General features: G+C 47.0%; 1 protein-coding gene across 1 annotated transcript in view; it reads left to right on the top strand.

Annotated features, from left to right (window-relative positions):
• Positions 1–2257: 2257 nt before the first annotated feature.
• The window catches only part of LOC141085419 (cell adhesion molecule CEACAM1-like), a 53851-nt gene continuing 30921 nt past the window's right edge, over positions 2258–25187 (top strand). The window contains exons 1-3 of the mRNA XM_073570772.1: positions 2258–2372; positions 2530–2850; positions 9315–9590. Coding sequence (XP_073426873.1) covers positions 2297–2372; positions 2530–2850; positions 9315–9590 — 673 coding nt within the window. The 5' untranslated portion in view covers positions 2258–2296. The remainder of the gene's footprint in view (positions 2373–2529; positions 2851–9314; positions 9591–25187) is intronic.

The following is a 25187-nucleotide window of genomic DNA, read 5'->3' as shown; positions in this document are numbered from 1 at the left end:
AAATAAACCAAAAAGTACACATATTTGGCATACAGTAGCTGCTTTCGTAAAAGTCTGATCTATCAAAATATAAAATAAATTTATCCGATTGATAAATGGTGCAATGAAAAGAAAAAATCAAAATGCCTGAATTACATTTTTTTTGGCTGCTGAAACATTGCAATAAAATGCAATAAAAAGTGATCACAACATCGTATCTACCCCAAAGTGATAACAATTAAAATAGGGTGCAAAAAACAAGCCATCACCCAGCCCCAGGTCCCAAAAAAGTGAAAGTGTTACAGGTCAACAGAAGCAAAAGAGTTTTTTTCTCTATAAATTTGCTGATTTTTTTCACCACTTAAAAAAAAAACTATACATGTTTGCTATGTGCCTGATTATACTGACCTAGAGAATCATATTGTTAGGTCAGTTTTACCATATAATGAACATGGAAAAAACACAAAAAATGAGCTTGGTTTGAGTTGGTACACATGCAGCATATAAATGCATGTTCACATGGCCAAAAAGCATAACAAAACCTACAAAAGACAAAATGAAAAAAACCCTGCTGTAATTAAATAAGTAAAAAGCAAAAGTGCATTTAAATCATTCAGAGTTCTTAGTAATACTGTATTTGATCAAACATAGCATAAAAGCCGTCCCACCATCGACAAGGTGACTCTGTGGTCGGGGCGGTCCTACACTGTCTATTAAAAACCTTATCATGTGTCAAAGTTGACGTCTGTGTGAATAAAGGGCCTGTCACACTAAGGCCTGTTTCACACTTCCATTTTTGACCATCAGTCAAAATCCGCCGTTTTTGCAAAAAAATGGATCCGCCATTTTTTTTGGCGGATCCGTTTTTTTCCCCATTGATTTGCATTACCGGCGGATCTTGACGGATGGCCATCCGTTGGATCCGTTTTTTTGCTGATCCGTCAATTTTTTTTTTTTGCGTCCGCCGAGATGGCTGGCCGGACCAAGTAACGTTTTTTGTGCTGAAGGATCCGCATTTTTATAGTGCGCATGCCCGGAGGAATGATGTCAGGCGGAAATTTAACCCTGAAATCATTTCTGGCGGACAGATAAAATTCTCTCTCTCTCTCTCTCTCTCTCTCTCTCTCTCTCTCTCTCTCTCTCGCAGCGGTTCCTTTAAAATTCTTCATTCGGCGGATCCGTCAAAAAAACGGATCCGGTGGCATCCGTTCACATCAGTTAGGAACGGATCCGCTTTCCACCTTTTTGGCGGATTTTAATTGACAAAAAACTGAAGTGTGAAACAGGCCTAAGCGATATCGCTAGCAATATCGCTACAACGTCACTGTTTTTTGTGACGTTATAGCGATATTGCTAGCGATATCGCTATGTCTGATACTTGCCTCCGACCGCTCCCCCGCTGGTTATTGCTGATCGCGCGAGAACGTCCTGGGCCGCTTCTCGTCGTCAGCTTCCTGCTGTGACGACGAGCGACGTGTGGACGCGGGCGGGAGGACGTCAGGATCGCCTCGTCTGACAGGTAAGTAGCGACCCCCGACCCCTGCGATGTCGCTGGTGAGATCTGTCTGTGTGGCAGCTCACTAGCGATCACTTAGCGATGTACCAGCGATCCTGACCGCGTCATATCGCTGGTCGGGATCGCTGGTGCATCGCTAAGTGTGACAGTACCTTAAGGGAAGACAAGGACCGGGTTGTTCATTTTGTCTTTTGTAGGTTTCATATAATGAACATGGTAAATTAAAAAAAAAATGTGGAATTTCACTTTTTTTTTCAATTTCAACGCACTTGAAATTTTTTTCCCGCTTTCCAGTGCATCGTATGATAAAATGAATGGCGTCATTCAAAACTACAACAAGCCCTCATACGGTTATGTGGAAGGAGAAATAAAAAAAAATTATGGCTCCTGAAAAAAGGGGTTCATTCTATTTGCCTGTTTCCCAAAAATGGAGCAGAAAAACAAAATGTTGAAAGGCTATTGTGAGCGTAGTCTAGGGGCGCAGCAGAGGACACGCAGATCATGTGTTCCCTGCTACCCTGATCTCTAAATAAATGCAAAAATTGTAAAAAATAAAAATACATAATGATAATAAATAAATAAATAAAATAATAAAACAAAATTGAGAAAGTCTCTTCTTGATAAAAAAAGAGAAAAAACAACACCACCCATGTCTGTACCTCGATAATGCATGTACCACGGATGTGGAGTTTTCGGGAGGGAGGTCTTTGTTCATTGTGTCAAGCACGACCTGTTAATAAATAAACCACAGATTGTGAACCAAGCAGGTGAAACAACCTAATAGAATAACCTGCACTTCACATGGAGGATTACTCACCTAATACCTGGATGGATTTCATAGGGCTTTTACCCGGCTTTATCATGTTTTTACTATTTGGTAAGCATGGGGGGCATGAAAGCAAAGTATTAGATGTTAACTTTATACTACTTTTTAAAAATTTGAAGATATTTGTTCTGATTGATGCGAAGAATATCTTAGCTCTTTAAGACGTGTTTATATCACTTTCTTATGATTTTGTGCCTTCTTATTACAGGCTCTGTATCTGCTCCGGTTACAGTAGTGAATGGGACTGTAGGACAATCCGTGTATCTCAATTTGGATATGAAGTCCACAAGTTCTGAGGCTTTCTGGAGAAAGGAAAAATCAAGCAATTCTATCATCATTGCAGCTTGGGATCCTGCAAAAGAAAAAACAACCTATAATGCTTCGTACATTGAAAGATGTAAATTGTATGACAATGGTACTCTGGAACTGTTCAATATCACATATGAGGACCAGGGAATCTATACAGTAAATATCTTTGACTTGAATGCATTTACATTTAGGACTGCAGAATATGACCTTCATATATGCCGTAAGTATGACCGATGTGCAATATACATAAATATACAATTTTTGATATGCACAGAAAATTGTACAAGAGTATTAACAGGGTTCTATAAATTTTGCACGTGCCTTTGTTTTTGCATTTTTGTGCTATTTCAATTGTACAGTTGCAGGCAGATCTGTAATATCTACTGTACATAACGCTCCTATGTGTCTCCACAATAGCAGACCGCAGCTCTTTGTAGTCTGATGTCTGATCTCACAATTATTATGACTTTTATTTGGCCCCTTTCAACTATCTAAAAGTTAGAGAATAAGAGGGGGATCTAACTGTGGGCCTGAACGTTTATATTCTCCATGTGCTCTTTCTAATGTACAGGAGAGAGCAGACCCCGCTGACCATAAGAGCTTACACTCTTCAGGAGAGAGAGGACCGCACTGACCATAAGAGCTTACACTCTCCAGGAGAGAGCAGACCCCGCTGACCATAAGAGCTTACACTCTTCAGGAGAGAGCAGACCCCGCTGACCATAAGAGCTTACACTCTTCAGGAGAGAGAGGACCGCACTGACCATAAGAGCTTACACTCTCCAGGAGAGAGAGGACCCCACTGACCATAAGAGCCTATACTCTACAGGAGAGAGGACCCCGCTGACCATAAGAGCTTACACTGTACAGGAGAGAGATGACCTCACTGACCATAAGAGCTTACACTCTCCAGGAGAGAGAGGACCCCACTGACCATAAGAGCTTACACTCTACAGGAGAGAGCAGACCCCGCTGACCATAAGAGCTTACACTCTTCAGGAGAGAGAGGACCTCACTGACAATAAGAGCTTACACTCTCCAGGAGAGAGAGGACCTCACTGACAATAAGAGCTTACACTCACCAGGAGAGAGAGGACCCCACTGACCATAAGAGCCTACATTCTACAGGAGAGAGGACCCCGCTGACCATAAGAGCTTACACTGTACAGGAGAGAGATGACCTCACTGACCATAAGAGCTTACACTCTCCAGGAGAGAGAGGACCCCACTGACCATAAGAGCTTACACTCTACAGGAGAGCGAGCACTGACCATAAGAGCCTACACTCTACAGGAGAGAGAGGACCTCACTGACCATAAGAGCTTACACTCTACAGGAGAGAGAGAACCCTGCTGACCATAAGAGCTTACACTCTCCAGGAGAGAGATGACCCCACTGACCATAAGAGCTTACACTCTACAGGAGATAGAGAGGACCCCACTGACCATAAGAGCCTACACTCTACAGGAGAGAGACGACCCCGCTGACCATACGAGCTTACACTCTCCAGGAGAGAGAGGACCCCACTGACCATAAGAGCTTACACTCTCCAGGAAAGAGAGGACCTCACTGACAATAAGAGCTTACACTCTCCAGGAGAGAGAGGACCCCACTGACCATAAGAGCCTACACTCTACAGGAGAGAGGACCCCGCTGACCATAAGAGCTTACACTGTACAGGAGAGAGATGACCTCACTGACCATAAGAGCTTACACTCTCCAGGAGAGAGAGGACCCCACTGACCATAAGAGCTTACACTCTACAGGAGAGAGCAGACCCCGCTGACCATAAGAGCTTACACTCATCAGGAGAGAGAGGACCTCACTGACAATAAGAGCTTACACTTTCCAGGAGAGAGAGGACCCCACTGACCATAAGAGCTTACACTCTACAGGAGAGAGGACCCCGCTGACCATAAGAGCTTACACTCTACAGGAGAGAGATGACCTCACTGACCATAAGAGCTTACACTCTCCAGGAGAGAGAGGACCCCACTGACCATAAGAGCTTACACTCTACAGGAGAGAGAGCACTGACCATAAGAGCCTACACTCTACAGGAGAGAGAGGACCTCACTGACCATAAGAGCTTACACTCTACAGGAGAGAGAGAACCCTGCTGACCATAAGAGCTTACACTCTCCAGGAGAGAGATGACCCCACTGACCATAAGAGCTTACACTCTACAGGAGATAGAGAGGACCCCACTGACCATAAGAGCCTACACTCTACAGGAGAGAGACGACCCCGCTGACCATAAGAGCTTACACTCTCCAGGAGAGAGAGGACCCCACTGACCATAAGAGTTTACACTCTCCAGGAGAGAGAGGACCCCACTGACCATAAGAGCTTACACTCTCCAGGAGAGAGAGGATCCCATCTACTATATAATTGTCTAATTCTGTCTGTCTGTCTGTAACGGAAATCCCGCGGCGCTGATTGGTCGCGCCCGGCCGGCCGCGACCAATCAGAGACAGACAGAATATAGTAGATACCCAATGCGTTAGATATGGCGGCCGGGATTCAATGAGCGGCGCGGGATTCAAATCCCCCGCCCCGCCGGCTGAGGCAATGAGCATTGCCGCGCGGGATTTGAATCCCCAAGCTGCGCGGCTCCACTCATTGGCTGAGCCGCCCGTCATCTGAGGCTTGGCGGGGGATTCAAATCCTGCGTGGCATCGCTCATTGGCTCAGCCGGGGGGGCGGGGGATTACATACTTACCTGACCGGGAGGAGAGTTGCTGCGGCGCTTCTCTTCTCACCCTTGACCGGGGCAGGAGTGCGGTGTCAGAATCACGCATGCGCATAGCACTATCCGGCGCCATTTTACTGAAGACACATTTGCTGTGTGCCTTCAGCAATATGGCACCAGACAGCGCAGTATGGGCATGCGCATACTCTGGCGCCAGACTTCTCCCCCGGCCTCCGGCAGAACGTGACAGCGCTGGAGCACAGGGAAGAAAGGTCAGTATATGAGTATAAATGTTTTGGGTTTTTTTTGTATGTGTGCAGTTTAATAGGGGTGAGGGGTACCATACATACCAGGATAGTGGGATGAGGGGACCATGCATATCAGGAAAGGGGGGTGAGAGGTAGCATGCATACCAGGATAGGGGGGTGAGGGGACCATGCATATCAGAATTGGGGGGTGAGGGGATCATGCATACCAGGATAGGGGGTGAGGGGTAGCTTGCATACCAGGATAGGGGGGTGAGGGGACCATGCATATCAGGACTGGGGGTGAGGGGACCATGCATATCAGGAAAAGGGGGTGAGAGGACCATGCATACCAGGATAGGGGAGTTCATGTTCAATGCATACCAGGATTGGGGGGTGAGAGGACCATGCATATCAGGATAGGGGGATGAGAGGTAGCATGCATACCAGGATATGGGAGTTTGGGGACCATGCATATCCAGATTGAGGGGTGAGAGGACCATGCATATCAGAATTGGAGGATTGAGGGGATCATGCATACCAGGATAGGGAGTGAGGGGTAGCTTGCATACCAGGATAGGGGGGTGAGGGGACCATGCATATCAGGAAAGGGGGGTGAGAGGACCATGCATACCAGGATAGGGGGGTTTGGGTTCAATGCATACCAGGATTGGGGGGTGAGGGAACCATGCATACCAGGATAGGGATGAGGGGGGACCATCTATATCAGGATTGGGGGGTGAGGGGACCATGCATACCAGGATATGGGGGTGAGGGGACTGTGCATATCAGGATTAGGGGGTGAGGGGACCATGCATACCAGGATAGGGGGGGTGAGAGGACCATGCATACCAGGATTGGGGGGGTGAGGGGACCATGCATACCAGGATAGGGATGAGGGGGGACCATGCATATCAGGATTGGGGGTGAGGGGACCATGCATACCAGGATAGGGGGGTAAGGGGACCATGCATACCAGGATAGGGGGTGAGAGGATCATGCGAGACAGTGGCGATGCAGCTGGGAGATTACCGGCGCTAGCAGGTCATCTCCCGGCTGCGGAAGTATCCCGACTGGCGCTAGCGATCTCGCTCAGTGTGACACGCAGTAGCAACCAGGCCCCCGCGGTGAGTTCGCTGATAGTGGTGGATCGTCATGGACCATCTTTTGAATGTTGGTCTCCCACTGGCCAGCATGCATACATACATATTCTAGAATACCCGATGCGTTAGAATCGGGCTACCATCTAGATGATCATAAGAGCTTACACTCTACAGGAGAGAAAGGACCCTACTGACCATAAGAGTTTACATTCTACAGGAGAGAGAGGACCCTGCTGACCATAAGAGCTTACACTCTACAGGAGAGAGAAAGGACCTCACTGACCATAAGATCTTACACATTTAAAAAAGGCTGTCCAAACTTTGTATTTTTCATATACAGTTATGGCCAAAAGTATTGACACCCCAGCAATTCTGTCAGATAATACTTAGTTTATTCCTGAAAATGATTGCAAACACAAATTCTTTGGTATTATTATCTTCATTTAATTTGTCTTAAATGAAAAAACACAAAAGAGAATGAAGCAAAAAGCAAAACATTGATCATTTCACACAAAACTCCAAAAATGGGCCAGACAAAAGTATTGGCACCTTCAGCCTAATACTTGGTTGCACAACCTTTAGCCAAAATAACTGCGACCAACCGTTCCGGTAACCATCAATGAGTTTCTTACAATGCTCTGCTGGAATTTTAGACCATTCTTCTTTGGCAAACTGCTCCAGGTCCCTGATATTTGAAGGGTGCCTTCTCAAAACTGCCATTTTAGATCTCTCCACAGGTGTCCTATGGGATTCAGGTCTGGACTCATTGCTGGCCACCTTAGAAGTCTCCAGTGCTTTCTCTCAAACCATTTTCTAGTGCTTTTTGAAGTGTGTTTTGGCTCATTGTCCTGCTGGAAGACCCATGACCTCTGAGGTAGACCCAGCTTTCTCACACTGGGCCCTACATTATGCTGCAAAATTTGTTGGTAGTCTTCAGACTTCATAATGCCATGCACACGGTCAAGCAGTCCAGTGCCAGAGGCAGCAGAGCAACCCCAAAACATCAGGGAACCTCCGCCATGTTTGACTGTAGGGACCGTATTTTCTTTGAATGCCTCTTTTTTTCTCCTGTAAACTCTATGTTGATGCCTTTGCCCAAAAAGCTCTACTTTTGTCTCATCTGACCAGAGAACATTCTTCCAAAATGTTTTAGGCTTTTTCAGGTAAGTTTTGGCAAACTCCAGCCTGGCTTTTTTATGTCTCGGGGTAAGAAGTGGGGTCTTCCTGGGTCTCCTACCATACAGTCCCTTTACATTCAGACGCCAATGGATAGTACAGGTTGACACTGTTGTACCCTCGGACTGCAGGGCAGCTTGAACTTGTTTGGATGTTAGTCGAGGTTCTTTATCCAACATCCGCACAATCTTGCGTTGAAATCTCTTGTCAATTTTTCTTTTCTGTCCACATCTAGGGAGGTTAGCCACAGTGCCATGGGCTTTAAACTTCTTGATGACACTGCGCACGGTAGACACAGGAACCTTCAGGTCTTTGGAGATGGACTTGTAGCCTTGAGATTGCTCATGCTTCCTCACAATTTGGTTTCTCAAGTCATCAGACAGTTCTTTGGTCTTCTTTCTTTTCTCCATGCTCAATGTGGTACACACAAGGACACAGGACTGAGATTGAGTCAACTTTAATCCATGTCAACTGGCTGCAAGTGTGATTTAGTTATTGCCAACACCTGTTAGGTGCCACAGGTAAGTTACAGGTGCTGTTAATTACACAAATTAGAGAAGCATCACATGATTTTTCGAACAGTGCTAATACTTTTGCCCACCCTCTTTTTTTATGTTTGGTGTGGAATTATATCCAATTTGGCTTTAGGACAATTCTTTTTGTGTTTTTTCATTTAAGACAAATTAATTGAAGATCATAATACCAAAGAATTTGTGTTTGCAATCATTTTCAGGAAGAAACTGAGTATTATCTGACAGAATTGCAGGGGTGTCAATACTTTTGGCCACAACTGTACACATTGTTCTAAAATGGTAACTCAGACCAGGGAATTTTCCATGATAAGGATGGTTCTAAAATAGAGGAGGTGCTGCTGGAATAAAGCAGGAAATGTGTGCTACACTGCTACAGAAAAATGAAGAAAGGCTCTGCTAGAAAGGTGGAAAGTCTAAGGCCCATTCTGGAGAAATTTTGCCCAGTAGATCAGACAAATGGTGCGAAGAGTATAGACTTCAATGCCAAGGATGTAGAGGAAAACATAAAATCTCACCTCGGAAGAAAACTATAGCACAGTACTCGAACCATCCGATGTATCTATGGAAGATTTAAAGGGGTTGTCTGAAAAAAGTTGTAATTTTACAAGTAGCTATTTTAAACAATAACAAACAAAGCTACAAGCTATGGCACCAATGAAGTCACCTGAGCGTGGCAGCCAATCAAAGTCCTTTCGGGGTCACCCCCCACCTCTATTTTCACTGTTGATGGTGGCATAAGAGTGTCGACAATACCACCAGAAGTTCTACATACTCTATGGATAAGCACCCACCTTTATGCTGTGCATATACTGTACCTGTTACTCCCATGTAATGTTATTTTATCTTCACTTTGTTGCAGTGTAGTAATCTATTATTTTTGACAATGTTTATCAATAAACTTTCACTTTTCTATCCTTTTTTTTATTTTTCTACAGCTTATCTTTTAGCTCCAGTTCTCAAATCTGTCAACCACACATTTATCAATGGCACTGATGTGACCCTCCAGTGTGATGCCAGGAACCAGAATGTGACTTCTTACACTTTCCACCGTGATGGTCATAAGATTACCTGCTCTGAGCCCAATGTGATCTGCAGGGAATCATCCCTGGCGTTCACCCCAATAACTGAGACCGACAGCGGATCCTACACCTGCACCATCCATTATTGTAGCAGTACCATCACCAGCAACTCCATGAATTTAACGGTATCATGTAAGTTTGTGCTCTATGTTCCTTGATGTTTTATTATTTGTGGAAAAAATAAACCCAAGAAAAAAACTGAGCATATTCCCTAGACCAAATATAAATAGTAATAGTACATGTAAATAACATAAGGCACTTAGTTAACGTCATTTTGATGAAAACAAAAGTATACCGCGACATGGTGTACCCATCGGGACGGTCCTAACCTGTCTCTAGTATGAAAACTAGTTGCATAAACAGGCTGAAATTAGGTTTCAAATAGATTGAATGAAAGCATGAACTTTTGGTAAACTTTCAGTACAGCTTTCCGAGTCCTAAAGATGTGTAATATACTCACTGTTAGGATTCAGCTCTGCTTTCCGCATCTAGCAGTCATCGCTTAACAATTTGATTATGCAACGAGGAAGACTGGGCTGCGGGTACCTGCGTCATGCTAAGTCCGGAACTGTCAAGGATGCTTCCACTGTTGCCATGGGGAACCGGACAGGTCCCATGACCCAGGGATAGGGTGTGTGGCTAAGCCGGGCAGTGAGTAGGACGTGCGGGAAAGAGCTCTCAATTTCAGTGAGAGCGGAGGCAAGTGTGCGGCGCACTCCGCAGCGAGAGAGGCAGCGGAAAGCTGTGCCTGGGCAGAACTTGTGCGGACGCTCCAGTGAGACAAGTGTGTGTGCAAAGCGCCCGGCTAAGCAGAGTGCATTGCTCACGCGGAGTGGGAGGGCCAGGTGCAGGACCCTGAGGTGCGTTCCCCATTGCTGATATATAGTAACATAGTAACATAGTTATTAAGGTTGAAGGAAGACTTTAAGTCCATCTAGTTCAACCCATATCCTATCCTAACTTGCCCTAACATGTTGATCCAGAGGAAGGCAAAAAAAAACCATGTGGCAAACAGTAAGCTTCACATTGGGGAAAAAAATTCCTTCCCGACTCCACATACGGCAATCAGACTAGCTCCCTGGATCAACGCAATATTAGGAAAATAGTGTATATACCCCGTAATATTATACTTTTCAAGAAAGGCATCCAGTCCCTTCTTAAATTTTAGTAGGGAATCACTCATTACAACATCATATGGCAGAGAGTTCCATAGTCTCACTGCTCATACAGTAAAGAATCCGCTTCTGTGATTATGCTTAAACCTTCTTTGCTCCAGACGTAGAGGATGCCCCTTTGTCCCCGTCACAGGTCTAAGAGTAAAAAGATCATTAGAAAGGTCTTGGTATTGTCCCCGCATATATTTATACATTGTAATAAGATCACCCCTAAGCCTTCGATTCTCCAAACTAAATAACCCCAAGTGTAATAACCTATCTTGGTATTGCAGACCCCCCAGTTCTCTAATAACCTTGGTCGCTCTTCTCTGCACCCGCTCCAGTTCAGCTATGTCTTATACACCGGAGATCAGAACTGTACACAGTATTCTAAGTGTGGTCTCACTAGTGACTTATATAGAAGTAAAATGATCTTTTCCTCATGCGCATCTATGCCTCTTTTAATGCATCCTATTATTTTATTTGCCTTTGCAGCAGCTGCCTGACACTGGCCACTAAATGTGAGTTTGTCGTCCACCCATACACCCAGGTCTTTTTCAGTGACAGTTTTGCCCAGTGTTTTACAATTAAGCACATAATTATACTGTACATCTTGTTTGTTCTACCCAAGTGCATGACCTTACATTTATCCCCATTAAAGCTCATTTGCCATTTATCAGCCCAAGCTTCTAGTTTACATAAATCCCCCTGTAATATAAAATTGTCCTCCTCTGCATTGCTTACCCTGCAGAGTTTAGTGTCATCTGCAAACATTGAAATTCTACTCTCTAAGCCCCCTACAAGGTCATTAATAAATAAGTTAAAAAGAAGCGGGCCCAATACTGACCCCTGTGGTACCCCACTGCTAACTGTGACCCAGTCTGAGTGTGCTCCATTAATAACCACCCTTTGTTTCCTATCCCTGAGACAGCTCTTAACCCACTTACACATATTTTCCCCTATCCCCATTGTTCTCATTTTATGCATCAACCTTTTGTGTGGCATCGTATCAAAAGCTTTTGAAAAGTCCATGTACACCACGTCCACTGCTTTCCCTTGGTCCAGTCCGGAACTTACCTCCTCATAAAAGCTTATCAGATTAGTCTGACAGGAACGGTCCCTCGTAAACCCATGTTGATTTTGGGTCATGAGGTTATTCTTCTTCAGATACTCCAGTATAGTATCTCTTAGAAAACTCTCCAGGATTTTACCCACAGTTGAGGTTAAACTTACTGGCCTATAATTTCCAAGTTCAGTTTTTGTCCCTTTTTTGAATATTGGTACCTCATTTGCCATACGCCAGTCCAGTGGTACAGACCATGTTATTATGGAATCTTTAAAGATTAAAAATAATGGTCTATCTATGACTGTACTTAATTCCTGCAGTACTCGGGGGTGTATCCCGTCCGGGCCCGGGGATTTGTCAATTTTAGTGATTTTTAGACGCCGCCGTACTTCCTGCTGGTTTAAGCAGGTGACATTTAATGGAGAATTTTTATCACTGATCATGTTATCCGTCATGGGATTTTCTTGTGTAAGTACTGTTGAAAAAAAGTCATTTAGCATATTGGCTTTTTCCTCATCCACTATTTCTCCCAGACTATTTTTAAGAGGACCAACACTATGATTTTTTAGTTTCTTACTATTTATGTAGTTTAAGAATATTTTGGGATTATTTTTACTTTCTCTGGCAATGAGTCTCTGTGGCGCCCCTGAGGCTTCAGTCGCCACAGAGGTACTGCACCTTCTCCTAAGGTGTAGTGCCCCACCATCCAGGTAAGGTGGGAACTCCTGACCACACTCCACACCTGCATTCCACACACAAGATAGTTCAGTGGGGCCACCTAACAGCTTCAGGCTGGGGGTTAGCAGAGCACCCCTCGTGGAACCATGCTTCGTAACACGAGATGTGCTGGGAGGCGGGTGGAGCGAGAAGATACAAAAGAGTGGGAAGAGTGAGAGTTAGTTGGTTAGTTGGAGAGGGAGAGAGAAGAGTGAAGATGGGTGTCTGAAGGACGTGCTGCAGCAGGTCCCAGTGATCTGGGCTGCTGGCACGAGAAAGACCAGAGAAAGAGACTGATAAGATTGATAACCTAACCTTCCATAAGAGAGATAGAAGAGATCGGAACAAAGGAGAATAGAAGGACGGTGGGAAGCTGGTTGAAAAAAGATAGAGAACCCTTCCAGTCCAGAGCGCAATGGCCGGGGCCCGGTCCCCGAGGTTGATTGGATGTTTATGTCTGGCAACAGACACCGGAGGAGTAGTGAGCCGCTAACGCCTTGCTCCCTTCATAGACTTGGGACACAACAGCAACTGAATAGAGAGCTGGGGCGCAGTGAGGAGTCCCCGAAGCAGGATACAGCTGTCTGTCATACAAGTAGAGACTAGGAACATCTAGAGAGAGGCATGTCAGGGTAACTAAGTACTGGAGTGTTTTGCACCTAAAGTCGCATTGGAGGAGTCGTTCAGTGAATAGTGTTGAGCGATACCATTCGATACCCAAAAATATCGCATCGGATGGTATCGCCCGATACGAAAAAAATATTGGGTATCGCCGATTCCGATACCGGAAGTCCCATTCAAGTCAATGGGACTTCCGGTATCGGAATTAAAAAAAGGCCTTATTTCCTTGTTGGCTAATTCTACATAATTGAAAACAAATAAGAATCATGTAGAATGTATTGTGGGAGGTGGAGGAGACATTAAAGGCATAGAGGTTTATTCAAATCACATGACATAGCATTAATTCCAATTTTTTTTTCAAGACGTTCGGAGTTAAAAAGATATTGACTATGTTAACCTTTTTTATATTTTGTCAGATATGTATGTTTCACAACTTCTATGCTCTTCACCTTCTTTTGTACTTCTCCCACACTTTCTCCTTCATGATCCGCAGCAGTAGCATTTTTTTCATCAACTTTTTCTTCACCTTATTCATCTTCTTCTTCTTCACCTTCTTCCCATTATTTTTTTTTTTCCATTCTTCATATTCTTCTTATTCAGCTATTATTAATTTTCATATGCTATTTCTTCATCTTCTTCCTATTCTTCTTCTTCTTCATTTTCTTATGGTGACAGGCATTCCTGTAGTACTTATCTATAAAAGTTCTAAGATTACACCTTACGTTCTGCCTGTCACAAAAGATTTACAACAAGATTTGTCCGCGTTCAGTTTGGCCTGCAGCAGCAGGCATTATCCAGGGGCACCACGAGGAGGAACGGACTCACCCCCATTTACTGCTTAGTCTTCTTCTGCTTATAATTCTTGATATCTTCTATGCTGATTTTTAGTCTTATGCTTAATGTTCTTCTGCTTTCTGTTCTTCTGCTTTTGCTTCTTCTGCTTCTTGTTATTCTGTCTTTTGTTCTGTATCTTGGTGGTTGTCTTCATGTTCTTTGTCCTGTTCGTCATATTATTTTGGGTCATATTTCTGGTCTTCTTTGGTGTGGTCTTCAGGGTTGTCGTCATCAGGGTCGTCGTCATGGAGATCAATAAAGGATTACCAAAGACAATTTCAAAAAGCTTGATCTTGGAAATGTAGCAGAAGGTACAAGAAGGCTGAGAAACTGGCGAGAACCAGCTGACAGTATTGGAACCCGTAGTGGCAGCAGAAGGAACAAGAGCCAATGGCATTACCGAGGACCAACTGACGGTGCTGGACCACGGTTACTAAGCAGAAGGTACCTGTGCTAAAAAGCACTGCCAAGGACCAGCTGACGTTGCTGGACCTTCGGATACTGAGATGGAGGCACCTAGGCCAAAGGCTCTGGCGAGAACCAGCTGACAGTGCTGGAACCCAGGTGGGTAGCAGAAGGTACCCATCAAAAGCAAAGTAGCCAGGCCGCAAGCCGGCCGCAGTTACCGAAACCCACAGTCCTACAGGGGGTCCATGTCCGATTGGCACTACGGATCCAGCCTTCAGTGCCAGTTCCCACAGCCCACATAGGAGTCACCTAAACTGCAGGCACCGTAGAGTCGGCTAACCCGGCCGCAAGACGACAGGACAACGGATTGGTGGCATAGTGACCTTGACACTACCCGGAAACAGCAGGCGTGCTGAAAACAGGCTGGGCAACAGGGAGTACCCGTGTCAAAGACACTGCCGAGAACCAGCTGACGGTGCTGGAACCCAGATGGGTAGCAAAAGCTACAAGAGCCAATGGCACTACCGAGGAACAGCTGACGGTGCTGGACCACGGTTACTAGGCAGGAGGTACCTGTGCTAGAAAGCACTACCAAGGACCAGCTGACGGTGCTGGACCTTCGGATACCGAGATGGAGGCACCTAGGCCAAAGGCTCCGGCGAGAACCAGCTGACAGTGCTGGAACCCGGGTGGGTAACAGAAGGTACCCATCCAAAGCAAAGTAGCCAGGCCGCAAGCCGGCCGCAGTTACTGAAACCCACAGTCCTACAGGGGGTCCATGTCCGATTGGCACTACGGATCCAGCCTTCAGTGCCAGTTCCCGCAGCCCACATAGGAGTCACCTAAACTGCAGGCACCGTAGAGTCGGCTAACCTGGCCGCAAGACGACAGGACAAGGGATTGGTGGCAAAGTGAAATTGACACTACCTGGAAACAGCTGGCGTGCTGGAACCAGGCTGGGCAACAGGGAGTACCAGTGCCAAAGACACTGCTGAGCACCAACTGGCGTTGTTGGAGCCCAGGGACAATCATGGTGTAGGCCGAGGCCTACTTGGTGGTAGTTTTATATCGGTTATGGACTACAGCTGACTGACAACGTGCTCCAATTAGGCATCTGTCTCCACTCTGTTTCCAGGATTTAACCTGACCACCAACACCACCAGTTTATGCGCACAGTAGCCGTCAGCCCAATCCACACGTGTTCCTGTGTTACTGGGGTTCTGTAATGTCAGCAGATCCCCTGATGTGTGTCTGGCAATGTCTCCTGCTCTGTCCACATTCCCACCACTTGTAGTGGGAAGGTGGACAGCGCAGGAGACAGTGCCGGGCACACATTGGGGAAACAGCTCACATAACAGAACACCAGGAACACAGGAACAAGTGTGGAATGTGTGGACGGCAACTGTGAGCAGGAACTGGCGGTGTAGGAGGTCAGGGGAAATACTCGAGACAGAGTGGAGACAGAGGCCAAATCAGGAATGTTTAAATCAGAAGTAGTTAGAATTTGGAGGCAGCAGCAGTTTGCCGTTCACACAGCAGGGGATCAGCTGATGTTACCAAACCCCACTTACACATGAACAAGTGTTTTTTCTGTGTGGACAGCACTTCCGAGCACCAACTGGCGCTGTTGGAGCCCAGGGACCATCATGGTGTAGGCCGAGGCCTACTTGGTGGCAGTTTTATATCGGTTCTGAACTACAACTGACTGTCAACGTGCTCCAATTAGGCATCTGTCTCCACTCTGTTTCCAGGATTTAACCTGACCACCAACACCGCCAGTTTATGCGCACAGTAGCCGTCAGCCCAATCCCCACGTGTTCCTGTGTTACTGGGGTTCTGTAATGTCAGCAGATCCCCTGATGTGTGTCTGGCAATGTCTCCTGCTCTGTCCACATTCCCACCACTTGTAGTGGGAAGGTGGACAACGCAGGAGACAGTGCCGGACACACATTGGCGGATCAGCTCACATAACAGAACTCCAGGAACACAGGAACAAGTGTGGAATGTGTGGACGGCAACTGTGAGCAGGAACTGGCGGTGTAGGAGGTAAGGGGAAATACTCGAGACAGAGAGGAGACAGAGGCCAAATCAGGAATGTTTAAATCAGAAGTAGTTAGAATTTGGAGGCAGCAGCAGTTTGCCGTCCACACAGCAGGGGATCAGCTGACGTTACCGAACCCCACTTACACATGAACAAGTGTTTTTTCTGTGTGGACAGCACTTCCGAGCACCAACTGGCGTTGTTGGAGCCCAGGGACAATCATGGAGTAGGCTGAGGCCTACTAGGAGCCAGGTGTAAATCGGAGGTAGTTTGACTTTGGAAGGAGCAGGACACTTTGCCATACACACAGCAGGGGATCAGCTGACGTTACCGAACCCCACTTACACATGAACAAGTGTTTTTTCTGTGTGGACAGCACTTCCGAGCACCAACTGGCGTTTTTGGAGCCCAGGGACAATCATGGAGTAGGCTGAGGCCTACTAGGAGCCAGGTGTAAATCGGAGGTAGTTTGACTTTGGAGGGAGCAGGACACTTTGCCATACACACAGCAGGGGATCAGCTGACGTTACCGAACCCCACTTACACATGAACAAGTGTTTTTTCTGTGCGTACAGCACTTCTGAGCACCAACAGGCGTTGTCGGAGCCCAGGGAAAATCAGGTAGTAGGTTGAGGCCTACTTGGAGCCAGGTGTAAATCAGAGGTCGTTTGAATTTGGAGGGAGCAGGACACTTTACCATACACACAGCAGGGGATCAGCTGACGTTACCGAACCCCACTTACACATGAGCGAGTGTTTTTTCTGTGCGTACAGCACTTCTGAGCACCAACTGGCGTTGTCGGAGCCCAGGAAAAATCAGGTAGTAGGCTGAGGCCTACTTGGTGGCAGTTTTAGATTGTTTCTAGACTACTACTAACTGTCAACGTACTCCAATTAGGCCTCTGTCTTCACTCTGTTTCGAGTATTTCCTCTGGCTTCCAAACACGACAGTTGCTGCTCTGAAATGCCGTCTGCACAACCAACACTTGTTCCTGTGTTACTGGGGTTCTGTAACAGCAGCTTATCCCTAGAGGTGAGCCAGGCAATGTCTCCTGCTCTGTCCACTTTTCCAGTACAAGTAGTGGGAATGTAGACAAAGCCGGAGACATTGCCGGACTCACCTCTGGAGATCAGCTGATGTTACAGGACCATGGTAACACAGGAACAAGTGTTGATTGTGCAGACGGCACTTGAGAGCAGAAACAGGCGGTGTTGGAGGCCTGAGGAAATACTCAAAACAGAGTGGAGACAGAGGGCAAATCAGAGAACATATTAAATCAGAGGTAGTCAGAAGTTGTGGGTAGCAGGAGAGTTTGACGTACACACAGCAGGGGATCAGCTGACGTTACCGAACCCCACTTACACATGAGCGAGTGCTTTTTCTGTGCATACAGCACTTCTGAGCACCAACTGGCGTTGTTGGAGCCCAGGAAAAATCAGGTAGTAGGTTGAGGCCTACTTGGAGCCAGGTGTAAATCTGAGGTACTTTGAGTTTGGAGGGAGCAGTACACTTTGCCATACACACAGCAGGGGATCAGCTGACGTTATCAAACCCCACTTACACATGAGCGAGTGTTTTGTCTGTGTGGACAGCACTTCTGAGCAACAACGGGCGTTGTTGTAGCCCAGGAATTATAGTTCAGGTCATAGAAACATGAACACAACAGGAGACCTGGATCCTGTTGCCAGCCAATTATTTATTTATTCTGGAAGAGGACTGGCAAATTCAGGTGAGATCCAGGCCTTGTTCATTTTCACAAAAGTAAGCTGGTCAACATTATCGGCGGATAGTCGCGTGCGACGGTCTGTTACCACACCACCTGCAGCACTAAAGACACGTTCCGATAATACACTGGCAGCAGGGCAAGCCAGCACCTCCAATGCATACTGGCTAAGCTCTGGCCATGTATCCAGCTTAGAGACCCAATACTAGAATGGGGAAGAGCCGTCTGGGAGTACACTAACAGGGCAAGACAAGTAGTCTGTCACCATCTGATGGAAACTTTGCCTCCTGCTGACTGGAGCCATCTGTGATGGTGTAGCCGTTTGTGGCGGTCCCACAAAACTTTTCCACATTTGGGCCATACTGGCCTTGCCTTGTCCTGCGGCACTGCCTCTGCTACCTCTTTGTGCAGAGCTTCCTCCACTGCCTCTACCCACATGGCTGCTTTGAAAAGCACTACCAGCAACACTCGCGGGGGGAATGGAGAACATGATGGCCTGCACAAGTGTTTCTTGGTACTCCCGCATTTTACGCTCCCGGTTCAACTGTGGTATGAGGCTTTGTAAGTTGTCCCGGTAGCGAGGATCTAGGAGGGTGTACACCCAATAATCAGCCGTGTGGAGAATGTTGGCGATGCGGCGGTCATTTAACAAGTGCTGCAGCATGAAATCAACCATGTGCTGCAGACTGCCAACTGGACCGGAAACGCTGTCCCCAGCTTGAGGCAGCATCTCAGCCTGCTCAGCATCACCCCACCCTCACTGTACACACTGACTACTAGAGCCTTGTGTACCTCCCTCCTCTGGAGAGATGTGTTCCTCCTCCTCCATTGAGTCCTCGTCATCCTCCTCACTAAGTGTCCCCTGCCTAGGCCTTTGTGTGGAACCACGTTGCGCAGACTTGCCAGAAGCAGATGGCATTTCTGACTCCTCATCCTCGACCTCTTCAAAAACCTCCTCACTTAGTGCTTGTAAGGTTTTTTGAAGCAGACAGATAAGGGGGACAGTCATGCTGACTAGTGCATCATCTGCACTGGCCATCCGCGTGGAGTCATCGAAGGCACGCAAAACTTGGCAGATGTCCCTCATAGTGGCCCACTCAGTGGTGGTGAAGTGTGACCGGCGCACAGTGCGACTTGTTTGCGCCTGATGCAGCTGGTACTCCATGACTGCTGCCTGCTGCTCACACAAACGCTCCAACATATGTAACGTTGAATTCCACCTGGTGGGGAGGTCACATATGATGCGATGTTCTGGCAGGTGGAATCGGCGTTGCAGAGATGCAATGCGCGAACTTGCCATGCCGGAACGCCGTAAGTGAGCACACTCTAGGCGAACCTTGTGCAGCAGTGCATCAAGATCCGGATAGTCCCTCAAAAAGCCCTGCACAACCAAATTGAGCACGTGTGCAAGACATCATATGTGAGTGAGGTTGCCTAGGCCCAGAGCTGCCACTAGATTTCGGCCATTGTCACTCACTACCAAGCCTGGCTGGAGATTCGCAGGCACAAACCACACATCGCTCTCCTGCTTGATGGCATTCCAGAGCTCCTGTGCTGTGTGGCTCCGATTCCCCAAAGAAATTAATTTAAGTACGGCCTGTTGACGTTTGGCCACACCTGTGCTCATATCTGTCCTAACAGGCTCATGCAGTGCTGATTCCGAGGAACTAGAGTAGGAGGAGGACTCAATATGTACAGACTGCATTCCCGCAATCCTTGGAGTTGGCAGAATACGTACAGAGCCACTCTCCAGATCTGTACCCGGCTCCACAACATTGACCCAATGGGCAGTGAGGGAAAGGTATCGTCCCTGTCCATGGCTACTGGTCCACGCATCGGTGGTCAGGTGGACCTTGCTACTGACGGCGTTTAGTAGCGCATTTTTAATTTTTCCCTCCACATGCTTTTGCAGTGCAGGGACGGCTTGCCTGCTGAAATAAAAGCGGCTGGGCACATTGTATTGTGGAACTGCCAATGACATCAAGTTCCGGAAGGTGTCAGTCTCCACCAGCCTGAATGACAGCATCTCAAGGGCCAGTAGTTTGGCAATGCCGGCATTCAGAGCCAGTGCTTGGGGATGGTTTGCCAAGTATGGCCGCTTTTTCTCCTATGCCTGTGCTACCGATTGCTGGTGAGTGGCCTAGGAGTGTGATGATGACTGAGAACGTGGTTCAGTGGGTGGAATTTCACTGGGTCTCTGGACAACAGTGGCAGAGGTTCTTCCATGGCGTTCCAGTGAGGAAGCCGAACCAGCTGTGTGTGAGCTGGAGGAAGAGGCCCCAACATGAGCTGAAGAGGTGGTAGGTGCTGCTGAAGGTTGGCCTACATCTTCAGTGTGTCTGTGTAACTCCACCTCGTGCTTGGTACGCACATGTTTCCACATATTTGTGGTATTGAGGTTGCTCACATTTTTCCCTCGTTTAACTTTCTGATGACACAGCTTGCATTTGACAAAGCAAATGTCATCTGCAACTGTGTCAAAAAAAGACCACGCACTGCAAGTCCTGGGAGCGCCCGTTTTGTGTTTTGGAAGAGGATTGCTCCTCACGGGTGCCAAAGTGGAGGCTACAGGCAACCAAGTCTGCCCCTGCCCTCCCTCCTGTTTTGGCCGTTCGGGGAATCTCTTCCTCAGAGCTGCTCCCACCACCTTCCTGTGGCTGACGCCATGATGGGTCAAGGACCTAATCATCTACACTCCCCTCTTCAAGCACCGGCTGGTCCTGGGTTGTCTCGCCAGCAAGGTACACACCAGAAATTGGCAACTGAGTCTCATCATCATCAGATGAGTACTGAGGTGTGCTGACAATTGGCACTGGCCCATCCGCCTCTTCAGATTCAGAGGGACAAAGCAGTTGCGCATCACTGCATACTCCCTCTTCTTCACGCTCTAGAAAGCTGCTTGGCTGGCCACCTCTTTCCAAGCCAACAGATTTTGAGAACAGAAGTAAATATTGAGATGGCTCCTGTCCAGGGCTCTCAGACTGCCTGGGCAATTTGGCAGGTGGTGAAGAGACAGATGGTTGCTCTTCAGTGCTCTGGCCCTGAGAGGATGCGGAAGTCATTGAAGTGGATGCGTTAGCTGCCATCCATCCGACAACGGCTTCAATTTGTTCGTCACGCAGCAGTGGGGTACGGCGAGATCCTACAAAGCTGCACATGAAGGACTGTTGCCTGGTAAAAGTGCGGGATGCCGGGTCACTGGTGGCCGCAGCAGGCACCGAATCCCCACGTCCTCTCCCTGCTGAATCCCCCCGTCCTCTCCCTGCTGAAACTCCACGGCCACGACCACGTGCCTTACTCCCTGCCTTCTTCATCTTGGTAGACTGATAAAGATAGGCAGAAAAGTAAAAAAGGGGGGGCTTAGTGTTCTTATTCCTGAACACCTGCTAACCAGTATAAGAAACACTAATTTTGACAAGAGTGTGTGTACTACACTTTAATATGATCTAATGTGGCCTACACAACTCTAAAGTGGAGTGTTTGTTGAACTTTACTTCCTTTTTTTTTTTTTTTGGGAAAAATAAAAGGATGTGACCAAAGTTTGAAAGCTATAGTATCACAAACTTTTTGGAGCGATTACAATGCAGGAAGCTAACCTACAATGCAATCGATGAGGCTCCAAAAAATAGGGTGATACTAGTCTGGCTGGCCCTGAAGGGCACAAGCCAGCAAAAAGGCTCCTCTATCTTATCCTATATAGTGTTTGCAACCAACCAATGACAATGGATGCGGATGGAAGCACACTAATATAGGAGCAAAAATCTGGACAAATTTTCTGCTATAAATAAAAAAAAGGACTGTGTATGAGGCAGTGACGCACGCTGAGCGGACTACAACCAGCGGTGGCTGTAGAACACACTGCAACGTGAGCTGCACTCACACACAGAGAGACCTATCAGACAGCCAAAAACAGTGCAGAGAAATGGGCTATAGCGCTGAAAGGCTGCTGAAAGGCTCCGCTGTCCACTCCTTTAGTGTTTGCAACCAACGTATATGGATACGTATGGAAGCACACTATACAGGAGAAAAAAAAAGCAGCAATAAAAGAAAAATGTGTATGAGGCAGAGACACAAGCTGGGCGGCCTACAAGCAGACGTGCCTGCAGGACACACTACACAGCGTGGGTCTGCACTCACACATCCCTTGCAGACAGCTATTAAAACAGCGCTGCTGGGCTACAAAAATGCTACAGTGGTGGATTATGTAGCCTGGGTAGAGCAATAGATATTTTTGTTGATCGCTATTTCTAACTGTCCCTCACAGTGTTCAACAGCAGCCTGTCCCTAACTGAATTCACAGCAGAGTGAACCAGAAATGGCGGCTGCAGCGGTTTTTATAGTGCATCATGACATCATTTCAGCAGCCAATCACAGCCATGCCAGTAGTTAACATGCCTACATGCCTAACAGGATGTGCCCACACTTTTGAGGATCCCCATTGGCTGAATCAAATCGAGCGGGCTCCTAGCATTATGGGAACTTCCGATTCCGGTATTCAATATGAAAAAAGTATCGGAACTAAATATCGGAATTCCAATACAGCTAATATTGGCCGATACCCGATACTTGTGGTATCGGAATGCTCAACACTATCAGTGAAGGTACATATTGGCGGAGTGTGGAAGGGAGAATCCTATCTGGCCTGGAGGTTGGCTGGAGCCCTGACCTGGAGAACACAGTACGGAGGCAGGCGTGTGTGTGAACTGCAAACAGTGAGTAAAGCCTTGGAACCGCACACCCTGGTGTTCTCCAGTTATTCCAGCACCGCTACACCTGGGTAACAACATCTATACCATTCTGCGCCTCTCCTCATTCCATGCACCTACACTGCCCTGGGACTCCAGCTCCACCTGTGGGGAGCTACACCATCTTTGCTGCAGCACACCAACAGTCCCAGCGGATCTGCATGCAGCGTTGGCTCAACATCTTACTTGCCAAACACCACGGGTGGCGTCACAAACTATTCTAATAAACTTTAACACCATCAACATCACCGCCATTGATATTGGGCTCCCAGGGTCACGTACCGGGTCACCGCTGCTGTGACACGAATCCCCCTGACACCGGCCCGGTACCGAGTACCCCGCTGCCCTGGGTGTGAGACGGGGCGACCCATCTCTCTGTCTCAATCTTTGCTGTCTTGATTTGATTTTTACAGAATTTATTTAATTTTCTGTATTTATTTAATGCCTCATCATCACTACCTACTTGCTTTAATTCTCTAAATGCTTTATTTTTATCTTTTATTGCGCCCCTTACAGATCTATTTAGCCATAGTGGTTTCCTCCTATTTCTAGCATGCTTATTCCCATACGGTATATATTGTGCACGGGTCCTATTCAGGATGCTAATAAACGTCTCCCATTTTCTTTGTGTATTTTTATGTCTCAGGATATCGTCCCAGTTAATTGCACCAAGATCATCTCTCATCCATTGGAAATTTGCTTTCCTGAAGTTTAGTGTCCTTGTAACCCCTCTACTACACATCTTATTAAAGGACACATGAAAACTTATTAATTTGTGATCACTATTACCCAAGTGACCCTCAACCCTTACATTTGATATGCGGTCTGGCCTGTTGGTTAATATTAGGTCTAGCAGTGCCCCCCCTCTTGTTGGGTCCTCAACCAGTTGTGAAAGTTAATTGTCTCTCATATTAGTCAAAAACCCATTACCTTTTCTGGAACTGCAGGTTTCGGTTCCCCAATGTATTTCAGGGTAGTTGAAGTCCCCCATAATAATGACTTCTCCTTGAGTCGCCGCTTCATCTATTTGCTTTATGAGGATATTCTCTGTTGCTTCCATTATTTTTGGAGACTTATAACAAACCCCTATCACTAATTTATTATTTTTCCCCCCTCCCCTTATCTCTACCCAGAGGGACTCTACATTTTCATTAGATTCATATATATTATCACGCAGGATGGGTTTTAAGGATGATTTTACATATAAACACACGCCTCCCCCTCGCTTATTTGTACTGTCATTTCTGAACAGACAATAGCTCTGTAAATTAACCACCCAGTCATGGCTCTCGTCCAGCCATGTCTCAGATATCCCCACCATGTCATAATTATGTTCCAACAACATTAACTCCAATTCCTCCATTTTGTTGGCGAGGCTTCTGGCATTAGTATACATGCACTTTATGTATCTCTCTGTACCTCTATTCTTTCTTAAATTATTAACTGTTCTAACCCCACCCCCCCATTCCACCCCCACCCCCAATTTCATTATTTGTGTCCAGGTCTCTATCTGCACTGTCTTCCCCTCCTATAAAAGGAAAACCCTCCCCCCCAGTCCCTAGTTTAAACACTCCTCCAACCTTCGAGCCATTTTCTCCCCCAGCACAGCTGCACCCTCCCCATTGAGGTGCAGCCCGTCCCTAGCGTGGAACCTGTAGCCAACTGAGAAGTCGGCCCAGTTCTGCAGGAACCCAAACCCCTCCTTCCTACACCAATTCCTGAGCCACTTATTAACCTCCCTAATCTCCCGTTGCCTCTCTGGCGTGGCACGTGGTACAGGAAGTATTTCCGAAAATACAACCTTAGAGGTCCTTGCTTTAAGCTTGCAGCCTAATTCCCTGAAATCATATTTAAGGACCTTCCACCTACCTCTAACTTTGTCATTTGTGCCAATGTGCACCATGACCGCTGGATCCTCACCAGCCCCTCCCAGTAATCTGTCAACCCGATCAGCGATGTGTCGGACTTGAGTGCCAGGTAGGCAGCACACCGTTCGACGATCCCTATCTGTTCCCCTAATAATTGAGTCCCCCACTACCAGCACCTGTCTGGCCTGCCCTGCTCTCCTATTTCCCCCTTTACTGGAGCAGACACTTCTCCAGCTTTCAGTTGACATGCCTTGCTGCAGCAGCGCTACTCCTGCACTAACACTCCCCTCATCTGCCAACTTAGCAAACTTATTGGGGTGTGCCAGATCTGGACTAGCCTCCCTGGCGCTCTTCCCTTTACCCCACCTTCTAACTGTCACCCAGCTAGCTGCTTCACTGTCCTGCAGCTCCAGCCTAGCATCCCCCCCTCATCTATCCCATTGAGCGTCTGCTCAGTGAGCAGAAGACTCCTTTCCATATTGTCTATGGATCTCAGTGTTGCCAGCTGCACATTTAGATCCAATATCTGGGCTTCCAAATGCACAACGTGC

The sequence above is a fragment of the Dendrobates tinctorius genome, unplaced genomic scaffold (assembly GCF_039654945.1).
Source record: "Dendrobates tinctorius isolate UK_male_01 unplaced genomic scaffold, ASM3965494v1 ptg000028l, whole genome shotgun sequence".
NCBI classification, from domain to species: Eukaryota; Metazoa; Chordata; class Amphibia; order Anura; family Dendrobatidae; genus Dendrobates; species Dendrobates tinctorius.
This window is presented reverse-complemented; position numbering and strand designations above follow the sequence as displayed.